The sequence below is a fragment of the Lynx canadensis genome, chromosome A3 (assembly GCF_007474595.2).
Source record: "Lynx canadensis isolate LIC74 chromosome A3, mLynCan4.pri.v2, whole genome shotgun sequence".
In the NCBI taxonomy this organism is placed as follows: domain Eukaryota; kingdom Metazoa; phylum Chordata; class Mammalia; order Carnivora; family Felidae; genus Lynx; species Lynx canadensis.
The window spans coordinates 90312708-90327341 of record NC_044305.1 but is presented as its reverse complement, the minus strand read 5'-3'; the positions used below and the strand labels follow the sequence as shown (position 1 = coordinate 90327341).

Sequence of the window (14634 nt, the reverse complement as noted above, 5' to 3'; positions counted from 1 at the left end):
AGTGGTGCCAATACCCAGCAACTTGTCTATTCTATCCTGATAGCATCTCTGCATGTATTTTGTCCTCTCATTTTTATCATCACTATCCTAGTTTGAAGGCTGTTTACCTCTTTCCTTTAATATTGCAATAATCTCTTGTCTCAATCCATTTAGTGTTCCCCTTGCCAGTTCATTTTATACACTGCCACCAGATTAATCTTCTTGCAACATAGCACTGACCCTGCCACTCTTCAGCTTAAAGATAGTTTGTGGCTTACTATTGATTATACTTTAAAGTCCTTAGCCAAGTATTCAGACTCCAGTCCATCTCTGAGCATTCCCTATCGTGCACCAGAGAGTCCAACCAAATTACTATACAAACTTTAAATTGCTCCACCTTTGAACCTTTATTCAAATTGTCCCTTCTTTGTCCATCAACTGATGAATGGATAAAGAAATTGTGGTTTATATACACAATGGAATACTACGTGGCAATGAGAAAAAATGAAATATGGCCTTTTGTAGCAACGTGGATGGAACTGGAGAGTGTAATGCTAAGTGAAATAAGCCATACAGAGAAAGACAGATACCATATGGTTTCACTCTTATGTGGATCCTGAGAAACTTAACAGGAACCCATGGGGGAGGGGAAGGAAAAAAAAAAAAAGAGGTTAGAGTGGGAGAGAGCCAAAGCATAAGAGACTGTTAAAAACTGAGAACAAACTGAGGGTTGATGGGGGGTGGGAGGGAGGGGAGGGTGGGTGATGGGTATTGAGGAGGGCACCTTTTGGGATGAGCACTGGGTGTTGTATGGAAACCAATTTGTCAATAAATTTCATACATATAAAAATAAATAAATAAATAAATAAATAAATAAATAAATAAATAAATAAAAAACAAATTGTCCCTTCTCCTCTTGTCATATGCTCAAACCCTACCCCATCCTGAAAGACTCAGCTCAAATGGTGTTTCTGCAATGAGGCCTTTCTGGATCTCTCTATTTTTCAAAAGACCTTTGTGTGCTGTATTTCCTTTTTTTAGGGAAAGCATGTTTCTGTTAGCTTTCCAAATACATGATCTAATGATTTGGATTAAAGTTTGTGATATAAGTCTGACTACCCAAACTCCAGGATAACATGGTTGCCTTTTCCTGTCATTCCTACCACTTTCCCATTTTATGAACTAATTTCTCAGCCTTAGTCAAATTTTAGGTTCAGAGTGGAAATTCTCCCTTTGTTACGTCTCTTTCTGGGGAGTTGAGGCAAGGCAGTTTTCTAATCTATTGTAGTAAAATTTAGTTTGTATTGTCCCATGAAAAGCATGGACTTTGGAATCAGATGGCCCTAGGTTCCTAACAGCTTCATTATTTCCCAACTGAGTGAATTCAGGTGATATACTTAACCTCTCTAAGTATCAGTACATTCATTTATTTGAAACCCTAACAAATCTAGTTGGCCCCATTTGGTTTAGCCTCTGTATAAACAGTATACAAAGAAGCACTATCCAGAGGCCAAAAAGTAATTTTAGAATTCATTTGTGCTTTCAAAGAACACCAAAGAGGAAATAGTTCATAACCCACAATGACATTTCTCAAATCTTCATCCTCCACTCCTCAATTATATCTAACCAGGAGTTATTCCAAAAGCCTTTCACACACACACACACACACACACACACACACTTTACAAAAAACTAAAACTCTGTCTACATCACCAGTCCCTGTTCCTCTACCTTCTTCCTCTCTCTCTCAGCTATATACGTATTCTGTAGATTGGCTTACCCCTCTGGCATACTCCACCTCCTCCTCAGGTCCTGTCTCTGTCTTCTTATTTTTTAAAAAGATTTTATTTTTAAGTAATCTCTACACATCCAATGTGAGGCTTGAACTCACAACCCCGAGATCAAGAGTCATATGCTTCACTGACTGAGCCAGCCAAGCACCCCTCTTTCTTCCCATTGAAAATATCCAGGGATAGAATTCACAAGGCTTCTCCTTTCATGAGTAGAAGTAGAGTGGGGGAGGACGAAAAAAGGGAGAAGGTGCATGACAGACACACATTAGTAAATCTTGTCCCTGTCACATGTTAAATAGAAACAACAAAACATATCTCATGTAGTTTTTAAAGTGATTGAATAATATTGCATGTTTAAATATGTCTGGCAAATGATTTGCACATGGTGGTTGCTTAGTAGTTCTATGATTTACATTTGTGTCTCTTTTTTTAATAGTGTCTAATTCTCTGCAGATAGTCTCCATTTTTTCACCTATTTTCTTGAATATACTAATCATAGTTATTTTAGAGTTCTTGTATGCTGACCCCAATGCCTGGATCATCCATTTGTTTCAACTCTTTATTTTCTTTTGGTTTTTGGACATGTGGTTCTGTCTTTTGGTACAGCCAGTAATATTCTAATGAAAGATGCTCAATGTGTCTAAATAAGTTGCAGAGGCTCCAGTTGGCATTCCTATAGAGAGGGTCCATCCTGACCTGCACTAGGCAGATAGGGTGGTGACAGAACATCCTATTCTACTCAGGAGCTGTACTGAGTCCAGGCTTGACTGCTGTCCTGCTAAGGCTCAGTCTACCCTGGCTTGCTCCTGGCCTTCCAGGATTTTCCACTGAAACCTGGTATATTATATGCATCCCCCTCCCTTGGAAAATCCCAACTCTAATCACTGTATCCTAGTATGTTAAAATGCTCTGCTTCTAAAGGCTTTCTCCTTGGATATTTTTGCCTCCTGCTCCATGAAGCCCCAGTATTTGGTAAATGTGAAAAAAAATGAGTGAAAAATTGGTTTGAGCACCCACCCCACACCTGCCTGGTCTCCACCTAAAGATCTGCTGGTTTCTCTGTTTCCTTGAAAGTGCCTCAGCAAGTACAAATCCTAGATTCTCAGCTCCCACCAGCTGTCCCTCCAACTCAGAATCAACTTATGCCCTCAGGGTAAAAGCAGTTTTGATTTCCTCCTTTCTCTGGATTCTTCCCTCTCCAGAGACTTAGCTATCACTCATTTTCACTGTCTCAGCACCTCCTGGCTGCCTTCATACAAATGGCTTCTGTATATTCCAGCTTTACTAGTTGTTTTAGGCAGGAGAGCCAGTCTGCCTCTGGCCATTCCATTCCACTCAGATGCAGAAGGAAATGTTTGTTAAATGTTCATTCATTCCCCCACTTTGCATCCCTTATTTGGCTAGACAGTCTATAATACATTTTCTGGTTTACTCTCAGCCAGTTGGCTGGCTCCACCAAGTTCTCATTTTCAGGTTCCTGGGTTTCCTTACAAGCATGAGCATAGCTCAATTCATTCCATGCTGTCTCTTCCACTGCCCCTTCTTTTAGAATGGTTCTTCTGAACCAGGTCCACACTGCCATAATTAAATTCTAGTCATTAATACCAGCCCACCAGTCCTTATCAGCATCATAAATGTTGTATAACTTTTCTAATTACACTTTACACACACTCTAAACCTTAGTCAACTGCAGCCTTAAGTGTTATTCCATCCCCTGATTTTCTTACTGGAGAATTGACTGTTCTGTCCTTCTGTCCTCCTCATAGGTTATTTTATTTGAGTATTTTACTTCCTTTTCCTCAAAAAAATGGCACTTCATCAGATAAGCAAGGCTCTTGATAAACCCATTCCCCAGCCCTTCCTGAAAGATATGTGCCATGCATCAATTCCCATAAATTTCACTCTTAGATCAGTCCAGACCACAAGAGAGCAATGTGTTTGTACTTCATTCTTGGGAACTTTTATAGATCTATATCTAAGAATTATTAAATTATTTTTAATTTAGCAAAATGTAATAAACATGATCTAATACTTACTCAGTAGATGTTTAACTTAAAAAATTTAACACTTCTTGGTACTTACTGTGTGCCTGAAACCGTTCTAAACACTTCACAAATACTAATTTATATAATCTCCATAATCATCCTTTGAGGAATTATAATCTGTATTTTACAAATGAAGAAATTGAGGCCCACAGAGGTTAAAGTAGTTTTCCAAGATTACACAACTAGTAAATGGTAGAGCCAGGATGAAATCCAGAAAGGTTGACTCCAGGACCCAAACTCTTAACCACTCTATAGCCATATGAAATTCATTATCATATTAACTGCAGGAGTTCTGTCAAATACACTCATTCAATAAGGATCCTTAAGATAGCTTCTCGAACACTTTTATCAGGAAAAGCTGTGGGCCTCCCTTCTAGCAAAAGTGGGTGGTTTGCATTTCTCTGAGCTTACCTAATCTTGGCTCTGTAATTGCCCTACCCTTATTTTTCCTTTGCCCAATCCCTTATTTATCTTTTTGTACTGTTGCATGTTTCTAAACTGGCATGACTGCTTTGTGGAATATGGTAGGGAATATATATATATATATATATATATATATATATATATATATATAATTTTTTCCAAATATTTATGAGATGAATCTATCCATCCCCAGGAAAACATAATTTCAGTTACCAAATCCTACTATGTAGTCCCAGTTATGTAGCTAATGACTCACTTTCCACATCCTCATTTCTCTTACAAAGTCATGTCTGTATGAACTAGAAAAAGAAATGAAAATACCACCTAGGTCTTTCAGTTTCCTACTTAAAATGTCAGAGTCTCTGGAGACACATTCCAGAGCTTTACAGGCCCTGTCTGCCCTAATTGGCCACAGAAGTGACAGAATTCAAGCCAGGATGTGTCTAGCAGGAGTCTAAGTACACAGGCAATGACCTGGTTGGGCTGTAAATGGGTGGGGATATGGAAAGTCCTTGGTTACATTAGGCAAAGAGTCAAGAACAAGAATCCAAGCTGAGAGTGGGGTGATAGCAGGTCAGCAACCATTTAAAAAAAAATCAGAATGAAGTTAGAAAGGGGACACAGACAGGGGAAACAGATAATAGAACAGACAGCGGCTAGCATGGGATCAGTGGGCTTCTCATGACCCAGCCTTGTCTAATTTTTTTTGTGCTTCATATTTCACCGTGCCCCTTCCATCCTTTACTCCAGCCACACTAATAAATTACTAAGTGTTCCCCCAAATATGCTAAACTGTTCCACACTTCCCATACCCTTTTTCATGCTGCTCTCTCCTTTTGCCTCTATCCACCTGACAAATATCTACCCATTTTTTCCAGATTCTGCTTAAATACCTTCACTAGGAAGCTATTCCTGCCCCCCACCGCAGCCTGCCCTCACTCATCTTTTGTGTCCCCTACCCACCCATGTACCTGTTGTCACATCTATCTTGACCTTCACAGCAGTGATAAGGGGGATGAAGTTGTACCTTAGCATTCTGGTGTGAGAAATGTCATATTATTGTATTTTTCTAAACCAAATTTAGAAAATACTAATCCCTAAGAATTAGGATGTTGACACACCCAGTGTCTTTATGAGCCTCTCCCTGGTTTATACTCAGAATCCCAGAGCCCTAATAGTCTGGAAAATGTGGGAAATGGCCCTCTGGTCTTCAATACATCTCCAATACAATGTTGAATAGAAGTGGCAAGAGCAGATACCTTTGTCTTGTTCCTGACCTTAGGGACAAAGCATCCAGTCTTTCATCACTACTTATGATGTTAGTTGTGGGATTTTTGTAGAGCCGTTTGCCAGGTTAAGTTCTACTCTGTTTCTAATTTGTTCCTGAAAGGGTTTTGGATTTTATCAAATGCTTTTTCTGCATCTTTTGAGATGATTGTGTAGTTTTTATCCTTTATTCTAGAAACATGGTGTATTACATTGTTTGATTTTTAGGTATTAAACCAACCTTGCATTCCTGGAATAAACCCCATGTGGTATATACAGTTGATCCTTGAACAATGCAGGGGGTTAGGGGTGCCCAGTTCCCTTGCAGTCAAAAATCCATGTATAACATTGGACTTCCCAAAAACTTTAATTGCTTAATTTGGTCCCAGGACATCATATTGATGGCAGACCAAGGAAATGCTAGTTTAGCAGAATTAAAGCTTTTACCTGCTATAATAAATTCCCATCTGCCCTTCTGGCAAGGCCTACAACCGTGTCATTAAACTTGTCCCTTCTACTTCTGTCTCCTCGTTAGCCACATCCTCTTCCTTTCCTTTGCTATCTGTAAAGGATCCCTTTGGCTGCAGCTAACAGAAATCGAATCCAACTCTAACTTGAGTAATTAGGAGTTTATTTTTCTAATATAACAAGAAGTAATGGAGACAGACAATTCTGAAACCAATACAGTTAATCAATGATACCATCATGGACCAGGATCTTTGCATTTTTCCACTGCAGCATCCATGGCAAATGTACTTCATCCTTATGCCTATTCCTCATGTGGCTATTACATCTTAAGACCAATCCTATTCCAGGGAGAAAGAAGGAATAGGGTAAAGAGGCAGAAGCCTGCCAACATATTAGGAAGCTTTCCCAGAAGGCCCCACACAGCAACTTCTACTTGTCTCATTATTTAAATCAAGGTCACATGTCACCCCAGACCAATCACTGAAAGACTGAAAAATGTGTAGGGAGAAGGGAGTGGGATGCGGGAGTAGTGGCCAGTCAACCAGCAGTGGCTATGCCTTCCTTCACAGCCTTAGAAATTAGAAGTTAGGGCAGAGGTGGGGAAGAATGAGCTTGGAGCATGGCATGCCCTTCCACTCTGCCCCGCCCATACCTGTTCTAAACAGAATCAGTCCCCACCTCCTAAAATCTAAGCTCCCTAGCACCTTCTGTAGCAAACGTATCATAAATGCAGATACATTTTTACCTGTCTTCTGATAAATTCACCATCTAACTCATTCTCCTTTCTTTGGAAATTTGCAAAGGGGCACTGGGCTGGCTCAGTCGGTAGAGCATGAGATTCTTGATCTTGGGGTTGTAAATTTGAGCCCCATGTTGGGTATAGAGATTACTTAAAAATAAAATCTTAAAAAAATAGAATTAGAAAAAGCCTATTGTCATCTGTAGTCATTAATCATTGTTCAATTTGAGGACCCCCAAAACTACTCTTCTGGGACATGCTCTTGTCTTTTCTCAACTTTGCCTACCTGCCATGGCAGTTAACCATTTCCATCACAGGTACAACTGCCTGTACCTACAAGTCAACCCATTACCTGGATAACATGTTCAAGCTTGGGTCCTAGACTTTAGATCTCTACTGCCATTAACTACTGTCCAGGAAGAGGTTAGAAATTCAGAGTCCAAAATAAGGATCTTAAAGTTCAACTTTCCTATCTCTCACTTTACCCCCAAATGCTCCTGAGAATTACAGATGAAGTAATATCTTTATCAAACTCTAGTAAGTGCATTTGCTTCTCTTCCTTCCAGAACCTTACTCTAACCTCTCTTTAAATCAGCCCAGAAGTTTTAAAGCAGTCTGCAAAATCCTTTCAACTCAATCTCTTCCTAGTCCTCTGAAAGCCCACACATCAGGAGTTACTTTTGAGGGGTACTTGGGCGGCTCAGTTGGTTAAGGGTCCTACTCTTGATTTCAGCTCAGATCATAATCTCATCGTTCATGAGTTTGAGCCCCATGTGAGGCTCTGAACTGACAGCGTGGAGCCTGGTTGGGATTCTCTGTCTCCCTCTCTCTCTGACACTCTCATGCTTGTGCTCTATCTCTCAAAAATAAATAACTTTTTAAAAAAGGAGTTACTTTTGAGAGACCTCAGTCAATTCTGTATACCAGTTCTATAATAGAATCTTAGCTGTTGTCTCAAAATCAATAGGCTCAAATTTTAAGGATCATAATTTTTTGTGTGCAACATTCAAAGTTCCTTTTTTGGGAGTGCCTGGGTGGCTCAGTCAGTTGAGCGTCTGACTCTGGCTCAGGTAATGATCTCGCGGTCTGTGAGTTCGAGCCCCATGATGGGCTCTGTGCTGACAGCTCAGAGCCTGGAGCCTGCTTGGGATTCTGTGTCTCCCTCTCTCTCTGTCCCTCCCCCGCTCATGCTTTGTCTCTCTCTCTGTGAAAAATAAATAAAAACATTTAAAAAAAATTTTTTAAGTTCCTTTTTTGTTTAATTTCTTAATGTTTATTTATTTTTGAAAGACAAAGTGTGAGCAGGGGAGGGACAGAGAAAGAGAGAGACACAGAATCCGAAGCAGGCTCCAGGTTCTGAGCTGTCAGCACAGAGCCCGATGTGGGACTCGAACTCAAGAGCCATGAGATCATGACCTGAGCCAAAGTTGGATGCTCAACCAACTGAGCCACACAGGTGCCCCTCGGGGTTTCCCAGTAATCCCACAGTGTAGCAGTAATGAATTTGTCCCATAACACTGAGGTGTAAGAAATGTCACATTGCCTAAAAAAAAAAAAAAAGTTCAAGAAATGTTACAATGCCATAGTTTTAGCCCCCAGTGACTTGCCACAGTGGAAAGATACTCTATTGTCTGTGGAATCGTGGAAGGGTGACCAACCACACCAGTTTGCCCAGCATTGGAGGGTTTTCTGAGATGTAGGGCTTTCATTGCTAAATGGGCAAACCAGAACAGGTGGTCATCCTAAGTATTGGACAAACGTTAATTTACAAACCTTCCCTTTACTATATATAAACTCTCAAAGGGCAAGAAACATGTCTAATGAATTTCTACATATTCATGCCTAGTGCTTCGGACATAACAGCCACCCAACGCATTCTTAATAAATAAACAAACTAGTTCACAAATGCATGAACCAGCATAAAATATAGACTAAAATAATAGGGGCAGAGGGAGAGGGAGACACAGAATCTGAAGAGGATTCCAGGCTCTGAGTGTCAGCACAGAGCCCAACTTGAGGCTCAAATTCACAGACCGTTGAGATCATGACCTGAGCTGAAGTTGGACGCTTAACTGACTGAGCCACCCAGACACCCAGATATGAGCAAAATGTTAAGAAAGCATAAACTTCTAAAGGTACCTACCACCTTCCCAGCCTACCAGATCTCCTCACAGTTCTGTGGTGCACAAAATGATGACAACTGCTTTTAAGTGTCTGGAAACTTCTGCACCACCTCCACTTCAGCACATTCCCCCTAGGGTGTAACTCTAATGCTACAGCAGGGTTTTTTGTGCTTCACTGTGTCACTTTCCACTTGTCTGCCACAAGACACTGATACTCCTCAATCCCCTTAAAATCTTTCCCCGCTGTTTGCCTTTCCTCTCCTATTCTTCCAACTTTTTGTATCAGTTAGAGTGGGTGGAGCTACTGTGCTTGCTTTCATCTTCTGTAGCAGAGAGGCTGTTATGTTTGTGCCAGGTGGAAGTGCTGACACCTCAAGCAAGAGGGCACAATTTGCAGATGATCGTAACAGTCTGACTCCACATTTCTTAAGAGTTTTGTGGTTTTCCTTGAAAAACTACCAAAGAAAATTGCCTTATTCCCATGCCTGATTTAAAAGGGCACACCTAGAAAATCTGCTAATAGGTCTGTGTGTCTCTTCTCCTGACCCATGGCACACAGCAAAGTGTCACCCCCCTGTTCTGCAGAACCTTTCACTCAGAGTCACTGCCCCTGGAATTCTGACCCTTCTTTTTGTCCTGTGACTAGCTGTGTTGATCTCAAGGATCCTGCACCCACTGGCCTCTTTGTACCTAAGCTTTTCTCTCCCTGCTGTCTCCTCCTCCTCTTGCTTTGGCAGGTGACTTTGATCACCTTCTTAAACCCTTTCTGGGTATTCTACAGATATTCCCTAACCAGCCCACTCTGATCTCAGTCACGCAGCACAAGCACATTTTGTCACCCTCTAAACAAGACCTGAATTTTCACAACAGCCCACACAAGTCTGTATTTCAAGACTGTTTTTAAGAATTGTAATTCTTGGGGCGCCTGGGTGGCGCAGTCGGTTGAGCGTCCGACTTCAGCCAGGTCACGATCTCGCGGTCCGTGAGTTCGAGCCCCGCGTCGGGCTCTGGGCTGATGGCTCGGAGCCTGGAGCCTGTTTCCGATTCTGTGTCTCCCTCTCTCTCTGCCCCTCGCCCGTTCATGCTCTGTCTCTCTCTGTCCCAAAAATAAATAAACGTTAAAAAAAAAATTAAAAAAAAAAAAAAAAAAAAAGAATTGTAATTCTTGGCGCGCCCAAGTGGCTCCGTTGGTTGAGTATCCAGCTTCAGCTCAGGTTATGCTCTCGTGGGTTCATGGGTTTGAGCCCTGCATTGGGCTGGCTGCTGTCAGTGCAGAGTCCGATTTGGATCCTCTGTCCCCCTCTCTCTGCCCCTCCACTGGTCATTCTCTCTCTCACTCTCTCTTGCTCTCTCTTTCTCTCTCTCTTTCTCCCTCTCCCTCTCAGAAATATTTTTTTAAAAAGTTTTTTTTAACGTTTATTTTATTTTTGAGAGTCAGGAAGACAGAGCACTAGCAGGGGAGGGGCAGAGAGAGAGGGAGACACAGAATCCGAAGCAGGCTCCAAGCTGTCAACACAGAGCCTGATGCGGAGCTCGAACTCACGAACCATGAGATCATGACCTGACCCAAAGTCGGACACTCAACCAACTAAGCCACCCAGGCGCCCCTAAAAAAAGAATTGTAATTCTTAAAATTCTACATTTACCATTGAGTAATACATTAGCCATCTCCAGGGTGAACACCTACTTCAGGTTAAAGGGCATCTCTTGGGGCGCCTGGGTGGCTCAGTTGGTTTAGCACCTAACTCTTGATTTCAGTTCATGATCTCACAGTTTGTGGGTTTATGGGTTTGAGCCCAGTGTCGGCACAGAGCCTGCTTGGGACTCTCTCTCCCTCTTGCTCTGCCCCTCCCCCTGCTTCCTCTCTCTCTCTCTCTCTCTCTCTCTCTCTCTCTCTCTCTCTGTCTCAAAATAAGTAAACATTTAAAAAATAACAAGAAAGAGCCTGTCTTGTCTCTGCATTGTGAACCGTTTTGTGTACAACTCCAACCAGGGAGGAAGAGCACTCCCTTGGGGCAACTCAGTTAGGAAGTCCCTGTCTCCCAGGACCAAAGAAAAATGGTTCAGTCCTCCCTGACACCCCCAGAGAAACTTGGGGAAGCCTTGATTGAGATAGATCTTCAAAACATGCCAAAGACTGAAGGTGAACCAGCATTTATATATGCTCTTGTTTCAGAAAAGAGAATGGCTGCTGTTGGCCAAAGGGGAGCCCCTGAGTGGAGGACACAGCCTGAGGACGCCTGCCAGCACTTTCTATGTGATTGTGCCATCACGCTCCCCCACTCTGCTGGTGAAGGCAGTGGCCACTAGGGAACTGTTGCTGCCCAGCCCCTTCCCCCCGCTGCCTGAGGACCCAACTGACGTCAGCCTTAAGACTGTGGAGGCAAGTGAAGCTCAGATCTCATGGGGCAGACAGAAGGGAGAGAAGAGTTGGGAGCTGGAGAAAAGGATACGGGAGAGGAATTAGCCTGTGGGAGAAAGGACTGGGGAGCAGAGGGAGGAGTGGTTGTTCCAAGAAGGTGGTGGAGGGTGAGAGAAGAAAGCGAAGGTAGGAACTGAGGCCAAGTGGAAGGAAGTAATGTGATGTGTGTCTGTGTGGTGGTGTCTTTCTCTGCTTTGTGCGTGTGTATCTGTTTGTTGAGGAAAAGGGGAAAAGGCAGTCAATGCAGGCATTCAGGATAGAAAGGGCTTCAAAATGAGACTCCCATGCAATGGAGAGAACTGCACTGCCACCATTTTCCCCCTCCTCCCCTCCCCCATCTTTCCCTTCCCCCCCCCTTCTCCCCCCTTCTCCTGTCTTCCTTGGATCTGGATTCTGGATTTCCTCTGCCAGCCTCCTCTGGCTGAGGGCAGGAGGAAGGGCTCTGGGCAGGGAGAACTGGAGCCACATCGCTGCTGGATCACTGGCTTACGTGCAGAGAGGACAGAGCTTGGGATTGTGTTCTTGCCTTGGAGGCCACCGGGATGCAAAAAGAGGTGGGCACGAGTGGCCGTGGCTCGCTCAGTGTCTCACTTCAGAGCCAGTGGTTCCTGGCACAGGATGTTGTGGCCGGAAAACCTGACTGCTCAGGAATGCTGTGCTTGTGTGCCCTCCGGCTCCGGCTCTGCTCACCTAGCAGGCGAAGAACTCCATGTACTGCCCCTGCAGACTGTGAGCAGCCCCAGGCCTCGGTCACACCCTCTCTCACAGCCCGCACACTGGATCCCTTGTGACCCTTCCAGCACTTCAGCCCCTCTCAGAATCCCATGACACGCTTCTCAGAGCCAGAGTATTTGGTGTCCCTAGCCACTCACGGCTATACCTACTTGTTGCACTCTTACCTGACACTTACATCACAGACACTCAGACCTGGGGGCCAGAACACCCAGCGGAGACCCTCATCTACTTCAGTCTTGAGCCAAGCCCCGGGTCTTCACACATCCTCCAGTCTCTCACAGTCCAAGATCTCTTACTGTGTTCTGTGACCTCAAGCTCCCTGGGTGAGTCTTCTCTTCTCTCTTCCACAGAGGGTGCTGGACAGCCTGGAGCTAGAGCCCACCTACAACCCCTTGCAGGCTTGGAGCCACCTGTACTCACACCTGAGCAACACCTTGACCAAGCTTCAGGGCCGGATCCAGCCAAGCTTGGAAAGCCGGGCCCTGAGAAAGGTACAGCTCCCTCCCTACTCCCTCCTTTATGCCCAGAATCCAAGAGAGACCTCCTCCCCTGTCCCTGGCTCCCCCCATCCCAGGGAGCAGCCCCCTCCCCTGGTGGAGGGGAGAACCAGGCCAACCAGGGAAGGAGAAAAAGAACAGCCCTTTACCCTAGACCAAGGAAATTACAACCCCTGTCCGGTAGGGAGGGTTTTCTGCCTGGGCACTTACATATGGTGATGTTTAGGCATCTTCACTGTGCACTTGTGATAATCCATTAGTCATGTAGCAGACCATTGTCCCACTAAGCAAATTGGCAGTACTGAGAGCACAGGTTCTGTTTAAAGTAAAGGCTGAATGGAAGGTGGAAAAAGAAATATCCAAAGGAAAGGAAATTAGCATGTACTGAACACCAGCCATTTGCCAGGTTTTGTGACCAGTGCTCTCACAAATATCTTTCTCGTTTAATCCCTACAGCATCCCTGCAAGGTAAGTGTTATGTTCACTGTACAGATGAGGAAAAGGAGGCTGACCAAGCTTAGTACATTGGAGTCCAGGCTTTCTCAACAAGGGTTACAGAGAGAAGAGTAATTGAGGGTGGAGTTATTTTTTATGAAATTTATATTCTACAGTGTTTGTATAGAATATAAATTCTTAATCTTTTCCTAATTTCTTAGTAACAGAACCTTTAGGAACTCCTGCTTTGCCTTAGCTGAAGTTACAAAAGAAAGATCTTTCCAAACTACAGTCAATCTAAAGATGGGAGCTGAGCCCACCACAAGTTAGCTGATGGACAAGCTAACAGAGAAGGAACACTCAGCCAGGAGACCGGCACTGTGGAGACAAGCCCAGGGGACTCCACCGCCCTCGACTTTGAGGCTGTCACTTAAGGGATGGGACACGTGAAGGAGTTAGGACAGGAGGCCCAACAAGGAACAGGACAGGAGATCGGGAGCCATGTCTGGGCCTCAGAGAACTCTCTGCTTTCTTTGTAGGCTGGGCAGTTGCAGACAAACCGAGTTCGAGCCACAGTGGCCCCCCTGCCTATGACTCCAACCCCTGGCAGAGCCCCCAAGATGCCAGCAGCCAGCAAGCCTTCCTCAGAAGTTTTCTTCTGGCCTTCCAAGGAGGAAGAAGTGGAGGAGCAGAAAGGGGAGGAGTATCCCTCTGGGCCCTAAGTCACCAGCACCAGAGCCTGGCGGCCCTGTTCAACCACATCCACACTAAGGCTCATACAGTGAATGGCCTTTGCTCCACCTGAGCCTCTGTGAGCTCCAGGCGACTGGGAAACAGAGCCTTTCCCTCCTCAGTCTTCAGAACTGCTGCCACCCCACTGCTTAGTCCTGGAAGAGACACACCTGAACTTTTTCCTTCTCCAAGCAGGAACTCATTTTCTTTTGGATTATTTGATACTGTTAGCACAGTATCAGATTAAATACCCAGTAAGTCTCTACCATTGTTAGGAGCATTCCCAGCCCAAATTTCTCCTTGTAGTTCCTGGTAAACAGGTAGATGAGGTCAGGTCACCTTCGGGAAACTGGACATCAGGAGACAAGTACAAGGTTTTTAGAGCTCATGAAAAGAAGTAGGATTGAAATCGAAGCCTCATTCCAAAGGCTGCATTCTTCCCGCTACAGCCACCACACTGTGGTTTCCTTCAGCCCTCAGACAGAAAAGCGGTTGGTGCTGATACCTACAGGCAGAGTGGGGGGGTGGGGGGGCAGGAGGTGTCCTATAGCTGAGAAGAGAAGGGGAAAACAGTGTGGAAAAGGCCTGTTTCCTTCGTATTTCTCTCTCCCCAAGCCTGTCCACTTTTCTTTTTTCTTTTCTTTCTTTTCTTTTCTTTTTTCTTTTTCTTTTCTTTTCTTTTTTCTCTTCTCTTCTCTTTTCTTTTCTTTTTTATTTTGAGAGAGAGAAAAAGAGAGAATCCCAAGCAGGGTCAGCACTGTCAGCGCAGAGCCTGACGCAGGATTTGATCTCGTTAATGTGAGATCATGACCTGAGCTGAAACCAAGAGTCGGACGCCTAACTGACTGAGGCACCCAGGCACTCCTGTCCACCTTTCCGTTGGCCCTTTCCACCTACAGAATAACTACCATTTATAAAATGCTGAATCTGCGATTCAGGTTGCACTAAGTACTTGAGAAATTTAACTCCTTTCACAC

The 14634-nt window shown here is 44.0% G+C and overlaps 1 protein-coding gene across 1 annotated transcript in view; it reads left to right on the top strand.

The window, feature by feature from the left end:
* Nucleotides 1-13820, top strand: part of LOC115510751 (meiosis 1 associated protein) — a 65487-nt gene extending 51667 nt beyond the window's left edge. Inside the window, 4 exon segments of the mRNA XM_030310950.1 lie at nt 11013-11219; nt 12344-12484; nt 12947-12958; nt 13465-13820. Coding sequence (XP_030166810.1) covers nt 11013-11219; nt 12344-12484; nt 12947-12958; nt 13465-13647 — 543 coding nt within the window. The 3' untranslated portion in view covers nt 13648-13820.
* Nucleotides 13821-14634: the final 814 nt, after the last annotated feature.